At 36.8% G+C, this 13,839-nt stretch overlaps 1 protein-coding gene across 7 annotated transcripts in view; it reads right to left on the bottom strand.

Annotated features, from left to right (window-relative positions):
- mllt10 (MLLT10 histone lysine methyltransferase DOT1L cofactor) overlaps positions 1 to 13,839 on the bottom strand; it is a 288,280-nt gene that overhangs the window by 66,796 nt on the left and 207,645 nt on the right. For all 7 annotated transcript variants that reach the window (XM_072253815.1, XM_072253813.1, XM_072253811.1 and 4 more), the window contains one exon: positions 5,646 to 5,763. In XM_072253815.1, the coding sequence (XP_072109916.1) occupies positions 5,646 to 5,763 (118 nt within the window). The remainder of the gene's footprint in view (positions 1 to 5,645; positions 5,764 to 13,839) is intronic.

The raw sequence follows: 13,839 nt of genomic DNA, 5'->3' as shown, positions 1-13,839 counted from the left end.
AAACTTGCTCCACATTGACAAATACAGTACCGTGCAAACGTCTTTGGCACCCTAACTATATATACGTGCCTAAGACTTTTGCACAGTACTGTCGTTTTTGTGCCCCCCCCAAAGAATGTAGATTCAATATTGCCTAAAAGTTTAGTGCAAGACAGATGTCAAAATAAAATAATTATATTAAATGGGGGAAAGGGTTTAGAAGTAAAATCCCTTTAACGCAGTAGTGCCCTTAAACATCTTTCCTATAAAAACACAAGTAAAACCCTAGAACAAATAGCAACCTAACTTGCATTTCCACAATTCTTCATATTACAGAGGTGTAAACTAAAGGCCAATTTATACTTCTGCATCAAATGTACGCCATATGTACCGCGTACCCTACGCCGTAGGGTGACGTGCACCACCCCAAAAATGTAACTCATGCGTTGCAGCGACACAGACCGCAACAACTGTGATTGGTCTGCTTGGCAGCATCACATTTCCGGTTGCTTTTCTCCGCCATGTCTGTACACTGATGTGAAGTAAATGGTTGGAGACGATGAACCAAATCGTCAAATCTACCTGCCAACATCTGAAAATATTTAAAATACATTTCCTTGTCCGTGTCTATCACGAAGAAACTCAACACAGTGGCATAGAAACCCCACATCTAACTAGCGTTTTGGTGGTGAACTGCAGAGCGAATTGGACACAACTACGTATGTTCGCTACAGTGTAGGGCTACGGCGTAGCTCATACAATCAAGTATAAATCAGCCTTTATATTTCACGCTACAGATACTGATGCCATTGTTGGCCAGCAAGTTGAGCTGTCAGTAGTAAAAGAACTACACTGGCCTCTAGGAATTTCCCTCATACTATTGAGTCACATGACCTCCTGACCTCACCTCAAGCCAAAAACATGACTGATACATTCTTGTAAATTATCTAACACCTTCTCAGGTAGGAACATACAAAAAGGAAGTATAGATTCCTTCAGATACCACTAATTCTAAAGGAAAAATGATACAAATAATACACCAGCTCTATAGCAATCAAAAGTCAGGGAACAAATTATTAGAACAGAAATTCAGGCAAATACTAGAGTAGGTGGGAGTAGTAAAGAATGAAGAAATGTTTCAACACTTAAAGCAACAAGTTATCTTTAACAGGTTGAAGTCTCTGACACAAAGTAATCTAATATAGTTGCTTGAACAATAAAAAGGGAAGCTCAGACAATTCATGACAAAACATACTGGTGTGGTCTTATTCACAGCATAAAACTAAGAGAATTGCATACATCAATCACACATCCACAGGAGACACTGCAGCATTCCATGGTGCCAATAACTTTAGTCAAACATTTACACTTCAGGCACTGAAAAATGAGCTATAATATTTAGTTACAACAGTATTAACATGTTTCTTTTTATCTAAGTGCAATGAATGCACAACAAAATATGAAACCTTCAAAAATTATAAAGCTACTTTCATTTAGAATTGGAGTTTTAAAACCAAGCACAAACAAGAGAAAATCTGCAGATGCTGGAAATCCAAGCAACCAACACACACACTCACACATACACACCCACACAAAATGGAAAAGAGTACAGCTGACGTCTTGAGCCAAGACTCTTTTCCATAGATGCTGCCTGGCCTGCTGAGTTCCTCCAGAATTTTGTGTGTGTTGCTTTAAAACCAAGTCCAAAATTACTCTAAAATTTCAATCAGCAGATGGTCAATGCCAGGAGTAAGAATATATGCACAATTAAAATTTTAAAAATCTGAAGGAAAACACTTCCCAATTTCCTATTTTATTTTATTTCCCTCTCAGCCTTGAATGTATTTTCAATGACTCTGCCCTCTGGGTTAGACTCACAACTCCAAGAAGAAATAAGTTCTTAATCTCAATCACCAGTGGGTTATCACTTATTCTGACCTATGTTCACTAAGTTCAGTGATAAATTACCTCTTAATGTGAAACAGTCTCATACCATCTACCTTTCAAAACAATTATGCTCAGGCTAACCAAAACAGAGTATTGCTCAATTATATACTCGTTTAAATATCTACAAAATTCTCTATATACACAGTATTCCGTGTGGAGTTCACCATAAATATTTACTACTATCTCTACTAAGTAGCTGAAATCTAAATTATCTCACTTCAAATTCAAAGAACGCATTCTTGGATATCAGAAGTAACTGATTTATTTATTTATTTATTTAACCGTACAAGATGGAGTAGGCCCTTCTGGTCCTTCGAGCCACACTGCCCCAGCGCCCCCCCAACAACCCCGATTAACCCTAACCTAATCACGGAACAATTTATAATTAACCTAGCCGGTATATTTCTGGACTGTGGGAGGAAACCAGAAGACCCGGAGAAAATCCATGCATTCCATGGGAGGATGTAGAGACTCCTTACAGAATGGCACTGGAATTGAACTCCAATCTCCGGAATGCCCCAGGCTGAAACTGCATCACACTAATTGATACATTACTGTGGCGTCCAATTTGCAGCAATATTAAACAAAGTTCAATGTAACTATTTTCTTAAGAATTTTGAATACCTGAATAATATTTCCAAGAAGTTACATTCTTCAGAGACAATAATCATTTCTATTTTCTAGCCACTACAGTTCTCTGGAATAACCACAGGAAAGGACAGTAAGAGACTTCAAGGTTATATAAACAGCCTCGTGAAATGGGTAGATATAAGCCATGTCTGGGGTATGTCTACATAGTTCACCCCAGAGTGATAGAGCAAATTGAGAACATGGTTAAAAGTAATTTGGTATCTTGGCCTTTAAATGCTACATAAAATATACGACAGAGGAAGACATAGGTTTTTGTATTACACTAGCACGGTCACAACTGGAATATTCCATCCAATTCCAAGCATCGCACTTCATATTGAAATTTACGGAAATGATTCTAGGGATGAGGCGCCTTAGATATGTAGAGCAGAGGAAGCTGAAAAATCTGACTGAGACAATTCAAATCTTGGAGACAGAGTACATGGAGATAAACTGTTCTTTCTGGGAATGAGTCAAGAATCGGGAATAAAAGGAACCAATAATGTCAGCAAGTTGTTTTTATTAATGCCATGAGTGACTAGGGATTGGACTACACTGGCAAGGATAGCAGAGGAAGCAGATTCAAGCAAGCTACAAAATTATCTGAAGATAAAGATTAAGAAAGTATGTATTTATGCAAAGTGTGAAGAAGAGCAGTGAGTTAGGAAGCAGAGTATCTTACAGAATAAACAAAGGAGAAGTATGACAAAAAAACTCTACACATACCTGAAAGAATACAGGTCCAACAACACTCATGAAACTGGACACCATCCTCGAAGCTGGCAACCCATCCACTTTCCTAAACATTCACTACTTCAACCTCACAATGTACCATGTACTTTGCACAACTTGCAAGATGTTTTCTGATAGCTCATCCAAAGGATGAAAACTCTACAGCACGTAAGTGGAATGAAAGTGAATGGTATTGCTATTTCCTGCAAGATGTCATTGAAAGTCATACAAAATTTTGACTTGGAAAATATATTGCCATCATACTGAGCCTACAGAACTGTTTCTATTGTCAGGAGAAGGGGCAAAGGCAGGTTACTAGTGCCTTAAAACCAGTTACTTTGGGCAGATAAGGCCCATCAGCCATGGTTGGCAGCTCATCTAGAAGGAAAACTCTGATCTCAAACCTCCGCTGTCTTGAGGCTATACGCATTCATGAGGAAGGCTTCAGGAGTAAACCCTGAGGGAAAAATCCTGAACTGGAGTCCCTAAGGCAGTCCTATGTTGAGTTCAACACTGACTGGCAACTCCTGAGACACTGCTGGTGCCAAACTGTACCAGTCTCTGCCATTCCTTTGGATTCATCTGATGTGTGGAGAGGAGGAGCCTGCTACATGGGCAACAGTTTGCTCTCCATATTGTACTGCCCTAGCCTGCAAGTAATTCATAAGCTTTGTATATTCATGCATCAACTATTTATGTGTAACATAGCTATTTTTATGAACTGCAGCGTACTGCTGTTGCAAAACAACATATTTCATGACGTATGCCAGCGGTATTAAACCTGATTCTGATTCATTGTTGTGCACATATCTGGTAAACTACACCACCCTTCTAATATTGTTCTTTGTTTTTATGTTCAGAGTAACAATGGCTTTATTTTACCTATTCTTGTCCAGCTGCAATCATAATTTTTCTTCTCAATGTACGTTTCCACTCACAGCTACTTTCCTCAAGCAGTATGCACACCTCCATGCACCAACCCACCCCTCCACCACACCCCCAAACACCATTATTTGTAACAATTATTTCATTCTCCTTTATACTTGTACACTGGAAATGACATTAAACAATCTTGAATCTTGAAATGTGACCTGTTATTCACGAAAATCAGTTATTCATGGTACTCTTAAGCTTAAACACAAAGTATGTGTATTTAAAGTCCACTTTCATTCTATACACTTTTATACTACTTTTAACATTCCTGCCTTTTAAGAAAAACTGAAATTGGAAAGGGACTCATTTCTCAACATCAAATGCTTCATGTAAAATTTAGTATAAAGGTAATGCTATCTCAGTAGCTAAATAAATAAAATTATTTCAAAAATTCTGGTTTAAATAGCACCCTAGAAAATTAAACACAGGAAGTTATTCAGCATATCATGCTTATGCCAGTCAATAAAAAGAGCTAGTTGTGTAGGTTAGAGTTCTTTAAGGATACATTCAAATACTTTATAAATATCCTAAGGATTTCTGCCTACAAGCCCCTTTCAGGCAATGAAGTCCAGACCTCTAACAAACGCAAAGTGGAAAAACATTTTATCTTCACTTTAATTCTTCTACTGATGACTGTAAATCTGTGCTCTATTATTTATAACTTTTTAACTATGGGAAGTAGATGTTTCCCATTTGCTATATCTAGGTCCCCTCATGATTCTACATTCTTCAATTAATCTGCCATTGCCTCTTCTCCAAAATAAACACCACTGCCTAGTTAATATTTTTTTTCATATCCAAAATCTTCCTGTCCCAACAACATCCTTATACATTTCCTTTGTGTGCTATCCAGTGCAAACATGCATTTCCTACAATGTAGTGATCTAACTGTATGCATTACTCAAACTTCAGTCCAGTTATTATTGTATAGTATACATGTATCACTACACTGCTTTTGCATTCCCTGCCTTAGCTATACAGGAATATCCTTCTAAACAATTTTATCAAGTCATCCTACTACCTTCTAGAAAGTGGACATTCACTGACAGGTCCGTCTTTTCCATCCTTTATATATTCTCTTGCTTAGTATTACCCCCAAGATTCTATTACTTCACACTTCCTCAGTCTGAATATCATCTGTCACCTTCTGTCCAAACGACAAGACCAAATATATTACTGCAGTCTAAAGCTTTACTCTTCACTGTAGCATCTGCAAACTTCTTTACCACATGCTCCTCAGAAATTTTCAAAAGATAAATTCATTGTCACAGGCCTTTTGATGAATGAAGCATTTTAAAATTTCCTAAACAATATGCAGGGTCAGGAAAGCCACCTTGGCATGTCATTCCTCTTGAGAATAAGAGCCTTGAAATAATTCTGATTTACAATTTTCCTTTTCTTCTCAAACTTCCTCTTAAACTTACCTGCTGGACTGGTTTCAGATTGTGCAATAAAAGCTGCCATTGCCGAATTAGGATTTAATTGATTTCCAAACATGTGAGATGGTGCTAGATTAAAAGATGATCCAGGTAGTGCACTTGCCTGTTGAGGATATGATAAAGCACAATTAGAAATAGAAAGAAAGTCTTTGAGACAAATCAACTATAATGGACAAACACATAACTGCTGAATTAGTAATTTATAATGAACGGCACCAGATGATGCTGGAAGATTTGTGATTATTTTTCCATACATAGAAAATTCCCGGTTTCAATTGTCTTTATGGTAAGTCATCAGTTCCGTACAGCAGAAAAACAATACAGCAGAAAAACAATACAGCATCAACCCAATTGCACTAGTCACTTTTCCACAATTTCTTTTTAAGGTAAACTTTGTCCCTTCTCCTAATGTTTAGGATATGGTTTGGTAGCTACTGGCTGCCCTCTAGTTGTTATTATGTGAATCTAGTTAGTGAATGCTAGCAGAATATCTCCTCACATAGCCATATTATCAGAAAACAGTTAGATAGATGCTCTTCAACAGTTATTGTTCAAGTATAAAAATACTCGCTAATTTTCTCTTCCCTACTCCACCCAACTCCTGACTCAGTTGAGAGCAGTTAAGTCACGAGAGTAACAATGAAACCAGAATTTCAGTTGCATGGTTCTAGATTATCAATTTCTAAGACAGAAATGAGTTTATTAACATCAAAATACAAACATTAAAGATAAAAAAACGATTTTAGAAATATTCTGTATGTCTCGATCACAACTCCAGCCTAGGTCAGATTATTAAATCATCAGTGACTATTCCGTTTAAAAACATACCTATTTAACTTCTGTTTCAGAGTACTTTCTTTGCAGATTATCAAGCATAGAATATTCAAAAGAGGTAACAGGTTTGTTATTGCATCTCATTAAATATAATTGTAAATGTTCCATTCAATATTCCAAAACATTAATCTAATAAAGGAACCTTCCCCCCCCACCGCCTAAATGACATAAAAAATTAACTTGTCTTTCTCTGTGTTGTTAATTCCAACAATAGATGGATTTGAGAATTAGTTTGTTCAAACAAATATCGTTTAATTTCTGTGCTGGTAATAATTTCATTCTTTTGTATAAGGACACACAAATCGAGCCGATATTAAGAACTTAAAGAAATGCAGGTCTACCTTATCAGCTAATTGCTCTTTAGCAGAGTATCTGGACTTGGTGTGGACTGCTGCCTGCTACAGAAAGGTATCTGAGTTGGTGTGCAAAAGCAGTGTGCAGTTTAAGTGAGTGATTGTCCTGTGATATCAAGACTCTATTGGACATTGGTAACATAAAATACTGCAAGTCTGGATCACTGGTTTACTGACAAGAGCAATGGCAAGGAAGCTGCGCGGCCTTGGTTGTAACGAGCATGCCACAGTATCGCTTGTTGCCTCCATACTTGGTTGGGAACTGGCCCCTCCCATCAGTACTGCCCTCTAGTGTTTGCTTGGTGAAAGACAAGCTGATTGCATGCGTGCATTCATCTACAGACCGCTGAGGGCTGTTCTTGCTTCATCCTCCAACAATCTACAGGAAATGTAGCTTAGGGTCTTAGGCTATATCGTATTTTTTTTTTATGTGACTATATGTTTACTGCTAACTTACATGTGCTGGACATACCTAGTGCTGTGAATGACTGCTGGTACTGTGCTTTGCATCTTGGTCCTGAGGAACACTGTTTCGTTCAGCTGTGTTCATGGGTATTCATGTGTGGTTGAATGATAATTAAACTTGAACTTAAACTTGAACCAAAATGCTGCTAAAACAGCATTCAGTAAAATGCAGCAATTATATTCAACAAGAGCGTGTTGATAGCAAACAAGAGAAAATCTGCAGATGCTGGAAATCTGAGTAACACACACAAAATGCTGGAGGAATTCACCATGCCAAGGAACATCTATGGAAGAGAGAACAGTTGACATTTTGGGCCAAAATTATGTACGCTTTAATTAAGGCCTGTTGGAGAGTATAGTTCCCCCAGAAAATGGGAAAATGGGACAGGGATAAGATTATTCAGTTACGTGGAGAGATTTACATAGCTGAGGTAGTTGGCTTTAAACCAGACTAGATTATGGGGTTGGGAGGGTTGGGGGGAGAATAGGGCATTTCAACATTGCGTTTTATTAAGAGAGATAAAGAAACACATAATCCACAAATATACTATTAGGAATGTTGGTAACCAAAATACATAATTTTAATGATAACTGGCATTAAAAAATCCATGGTGAAGATTACATATTTTTTAAAAACTCCGTATCTAAATAAAAAAATGCAACATCTGAAAAGGTAAAGGAAGTAAAATTCAATGGTGACTTTCAAAGCAAGACTACAAGGGAAAAATTTAATGAACTACGGGGAAGGTTAAGGAATATTGTATTAATTGAGCCAGTAAGGGTGAATTATGTATTCCTGTTCTTCAACATTCTACAAAATAGCATCTCAAGATATCCATTTCACAATTTCTAACTATATTTACAGATTTCCAGAGGTATAACCACAATGTCCTAATTAAAGTCTTATGTAGTGACAAGATAGATTATTAATTTCCATAGTTACACTTTTTACTTATGGTTCAGGTAGGTCAGACACCAGGAGAGGCAAAAAACAATCCTCACACCCTAACAAATGTGCAGCCCAAAACACTTCAAAGCGGACCCACACATGATCACTGTGGAACTGACATCCATGCCTGCATGTGGAAGTGGGAATTTATGAGAAGAATACAAAAGAACTATCCCAGGCAAAACATTAGCCCCAGAAAGAAGCTTCAAGAAGAAGACTGCTCAAAAATGGAAGAAAGGCACTGGAGAGACACACTGAATTCCTTTAGGATTCCTGATTCCTCAAGCATAATACACACTGCTAATTTTTTTAAAATATATTTTTTTGGCCACTCTGCTGCCACCTTCATATTGCCAGTGATCTTGGTGTTGTTGGCTGCAGATGCTTAGACATGGAACAAATAAAAAAACAAGCTGCTAGAGGAACTCAGCATGTCAGACAACAATGGAAGCAGAAGGATGGCTGAAATTGTGTATTAACATCTTCCATCATGACAGAAGCCAGTATAAAGAGGTAAGAGGAGTGAGGTGAGACCAGAGCTGACCGTGATAGGTGGATCAGCGTGATGTGGCAATGATGGGCAGATGGAGCCAGCTGGGAAGGGGATAGAAAGTGGAACCAAGGGTTAGGGGGGAAATGGTGTTATGAGAGCACAAGGGTAGTTCTGGAAGAGAGAGAACAAAACAGAGGTGGCGAGGATCACAATATTCATGCCATTGGGTCGTAGACTACCCAGGTAGAATACAAGATATTGTTCCTCTGTAATCAATACAAAATGCTGCAGGAACTCAGCATCCTGGAAATGAATAAACAGTCAACGTTTCAGGCCAAGACCCTTCATTAGTTCCTCTAGTTTGCATGACAATTATTTACTGAAAATAAGGTTCAAAAACATTTGATAAATCATTACACGGTATGCACTTTAGTGAAATTTCAGGTTCGATATTCTGCACTGTCCTGACCAAAGCTAGTCGATACTGCATGGTGTGCACGGCAAGATTGCATGAAAAAAGACACTTCTCTCCAAGAAGAACATTACTACCCATCTAAAGATTGCTAAAGACCATGTTGATAAGCCAGAAGGCTATTGGAAGCATGTTCTGTGGATGGATGAGTCCAAATTGGAAATTTTTGGCTTAAATGAGAAGTGTTACATTTGGCGGGTATGGCAAAAACCAAACACTGCATTCCAGCATAAGAACCTCCTCCCATCTGTGGCACACGGTGATGGCAGTGTCATGGCTTGGGTCTGCTTTGCTGCCTCGTGACCAGGACGGCTTGCCATCATTGATGGAATTATGAATTCTGAATTGTACCAGGAAATTCTACAGGAAAATGTCAGGGTATCCATCCGTGAACTGAAGCTCAAGAGAAAATGGTCACGGAGCAAGACAATGACCCTAAACACACAAGTCAGACTGCCAAAGAATGGTTAAAGCAGAAGAAATTTCACATTTTGGAATGGGTGAGTCAAAGTCCTGACCTTTGTCCTCTGAATATGTTGTGGAAGGACCTGAAGCAAGCAGTTCATGTAAAGAAGCCCAACATCCCAGGGTTGAAGCAGTTTTGTAAGGAGGAATGGCCTAATATTCCTCCAAGCCGATGTGCAGGACTGATCAATGATTGCTGGAAACATTTGGTTGAGGTTATTGCTATACAAGGAGGTCATACCAGTTACTGAAAACAAAGGTTCACATACTTTTTTTTATACAATAAATACATGTAATATTGGATTGTTTTTCCCAATAGATGAATGAAAAGGTATAATATTTTTGTGTTATTTATTTAATTGAGTTCTCTTATCTACTTTTGACTTGCATGAATATCTGATCACATTTTAGGTCATATTTATGCAGAAATAGAGAAAATTCTAAAGAGTTCACAAACTTTCTAGCACTACTGTACTACTGTGAAATTCTTCAGGAATAAGTGTTCCTAATTGGAAATTAAACAACAAGCGTTAAGGTCAGTGCTTGACTGTGATATTACTTGTCAATACCTATCTTTGAAGGGGAGAAATGACTAACTGCATGAAAGTCACAACAAAAAGCAAAACAAATTCATGATTGTAAAACATCAATCATAATTTGTAGTTGTTTATTGTTTACTACATCAGATTCAAAATGTTAAAAAAAATCATGTAATTATCAAAAATCACATTTCTAAACTTCAGTCAATAGCAGTCCAATCTAAACTGAAATTTAACTTAATAAAATGACTGGTGAAGTATGTAAGAGTGGTTTCTGGTTTTCATCCACACCCTAAGTGTATAGCCTAAATCATAAACACTGGGACTTACCGACACAGTGACCACATAATAGTCATACTAATTATTTAATCTTATTAAATAATTTATGCAATGTGCAGGTAGCCATCAGATGCTCAAGTCTTCCACATTACAAACTGTCAGCAAATGCCAGAAGGCCCTACTTCCAGATTAGCCCTAAGCCACATATCCTTTACAATGTCAACCATTAGAAAAACTGAAAATCGTTCTACTATCTTTATTAGAGGTGGAAATAAAGTCAAACAAGCCTCTACTGGAAGCAAAAAGGCGGCTCAAGTATGTTCTTCACAATGGAGAATTAAATGATAAATCACAGCTCTATCATAACCCCATCTGAGAACTGTAATTTTGGCAGTCAGCCAATAGTACCACCAGTTAGCTCTTCCAAAGTTTGTATTCATTCATGTTGCAAACCACAATTCTGAAGGCGGCCACTGGGACTTTCGCCAAACAAGCAAAAATGAAGCCTTAAACATATCAAGCAGTTTTTTTTTCTGGCTAATTTCTCACATAATCCAATTCAATGAAAAAATAATTTTCCTTGCATACATTTACCGGTGCTGCAAAATGCAATAAATGGTGAACACCCAGATTCTTTTGAAAGTTGAAGTGTGACAAGGATAAGCTACTGAAAGAAATGTTTAGAGCAAAGGAATCAATCATTACAAATATACTCAGCTTTAAAAGCTCCTGCAGATGATTGTATTCATTCATACGTGGTTAAGCTATCCTTAAAGTAAATCAACCACCACAAACAATTCAAGTCTTTATGAAGCTGTGGTCCATTGAATAAAAATTGCACACAAGTCTGTTTCTTGTAACTAGGTATCTATTGCATTCTATTCATCCAATCTTTTACTTCTCTTTTTATGTCCAGATCAATTTTGTAGCATGAAGTCTTTATATCTTAAATTTACATGTTTTTGTTTCTCTTTCATTTATTGCTTTTCTGGAATAATTACATGAAGTTTTCCAGAGAACTGAGGGAATATTGTTACTATCCCATTATGAAAAGCTAGGAAACAACATCCAGCAAACCTTCTGCCAGTGATAGTTAAGCAGTATTTGACAATTAAAATAAAGGAAAACATTGAATCTATAATATGTTTAAGTATTTTCTTAAATACCATTACAAAATACAATAATTATTGATAAAGTTACAATAAAAACACTTCTACACCCACATTAGAGAGTGAATTAGACAAATGTAAAATCATCATGCAAACAATTTTCAATTGTTCAATTTTCAATCACTGATAAAGACCTTAATGTAATTGGAATTTTAATATTTGTGTGACAAATACTGCAGGTTTTAATTTCTGAAGCAACAGTTTTCAAGAAATTCCAAAAACATGTATAAAATGCCCTGTTAATATGTGTTACTACCAGTAGAGGCAGTATACACATTTGTCTGATTTCATTGAGAAAATTTTGTAGTTCTCCTCTTATGAACTAACAAATCCTGTAATGTTTCTGACAGAAAACATTATGTTCCTTATATGATTGAAAAGGCTGGAAAGGTACTATTTTAACCTTTAAGAGAAATTTAGAAGCATTCACAATAGGCTGCAAAATGACAATTATATCAATTATGACGTATCACAAGTGTTAAAATTTTATTCCAATAAATACATCACAGCAAATCACAAACTCTTAAATCTTCAAAATTTAAACTGTTTCTTGTCAGCAATAACACAAACAAACAATATACCTGTATTTGTTTAATTGAAAAATAATTTTTAAAAAGTAACATCAAGTCCGTCAGGATCTCCAGAAAGAACGTTCTATGGAAACATCACATAACTCCAGATGTTAGCTTATTTCATCTCTTTAAATAATAGATGACTGTTGTGCACTTCTCTATGGGTTTAATATTTTCATGTTTTCCTTTTTGTAAATACTTAAATATGATTGGGCATTTGCAATTTGTGGAATTCTAGACATATAAATTTATAAGGCATTGAAAGTATAAAGCTTCTTTTAGGAATGCCATCAAGAACAATAATTACATTGTCAACAGAAAACAAACAAACTGATGGCCAATGCAAAAAAAAAGGTAATAGAAGCAATTTTTTTCTTTGCCAATGCCCATACAAGTTATGCACTAAGCAGGGTCTCCTGACAACCGGCCCCATTTCTTTCTGAGTTCCCCACCAGCAGGGTTTTAATACACAGCGTGTGATGAGAGATGAAACCAAGTGTGAACAACTTTAAGGTCCCATGAGCAGGCTGACTGTTGAAGCTGTCAGGTTCAATTGCATCATTCGACATTATTCAATGCCTCAAACTGCTCCCTAATTGTTAGGGGCTTAACATATTCAGCACCATTGTTTCGCCTAATGCAGAAATGCCCACAGAAGGACTTACATAAAGAAGGGGGAGGGTTTAGATTTTGGTAAACCATGACTGAACTTTCCTTCATTCATACAGTGACACAAGGAAGGGCTGGCTGAACAACCGGGAGCAATATGTAACACTTTGCACTTTCATTGATTCACAGTTCATCGATACCCCAACCCACCTAAAATATATCAGTGCAGAGTCAATGTGCAAAGATGTTTTATATATTCAAGCAATTCCTTCTATGAATGCTTTGCGTAGTTCAGTTAGTATTGTAGCGTCAGAGCAGCAGTACATTTTAATAGTTTTGTAACATTAGGGAATTAATGCAACAATAGTTGATGCAAACCAGACAAGAATGGATCCTAAACAGTTTTTACAAATTTATTTTTCAGCTGTAGATTTTTCCAAAGATGTAATTATATATCAGAAAGATGTTTATGGTAGATTGGTTACCAATTGGATTTGCATTTTTGGTGATCATTACATGCTTATTGCCAAGAGCTACAGTGCAAAGCTACACATGCAGGAAACAGTTCAATAAAATGGTTGTGCTTTTCACATAAGATGAGACAACAACTGCGGATAGGTTATTTAATCATGGTGCTGATGCATTATAGCAAAGCTTGCTGCCATATTCATGTATTTGCTTTTTATTCAGTTACCTAATTGTAATCAGAGGCAAGAAACTTGGTTTGTATTTTCCTTTCCCCGTCCAGTGGCACTTAGATTAATCGTACAACTCTTACTGCCACCCAGGCTGAGATTAGCAAATTCAGCACAGTCCAGAAAACTAACGTGTGACAAGTCGAAGTTAAGAAAAAAGTTTGAAATGTAGGACAGCACCACGTTTGACCAAAGCATAAAGGTAAAAAAAAGTAAATCAAAAAACAATAAGTAATTAGCACTAAATTATGCACAAAGATTGCAGGACAAAAGAATGAGGAAAAC

This window comes from Mobula birostris, chromosome 3, assembly GCF_030028105.1.
Source record: "Mobula birostris isolate sMobBir1 chromosome 3, sMobBir1.hap1, whole genome shotgun sequence".
NCBI lineage: Eukaryota > Metazoa > Chordata > Chondrichthyes > Myliobatiformes > Myliobatidae > Mobula > Mobula birostris.
Note: the sequence above shows the minus strand (reverse complement) of the source record. Positions and strands in the feature narration are given on the sequence as shown.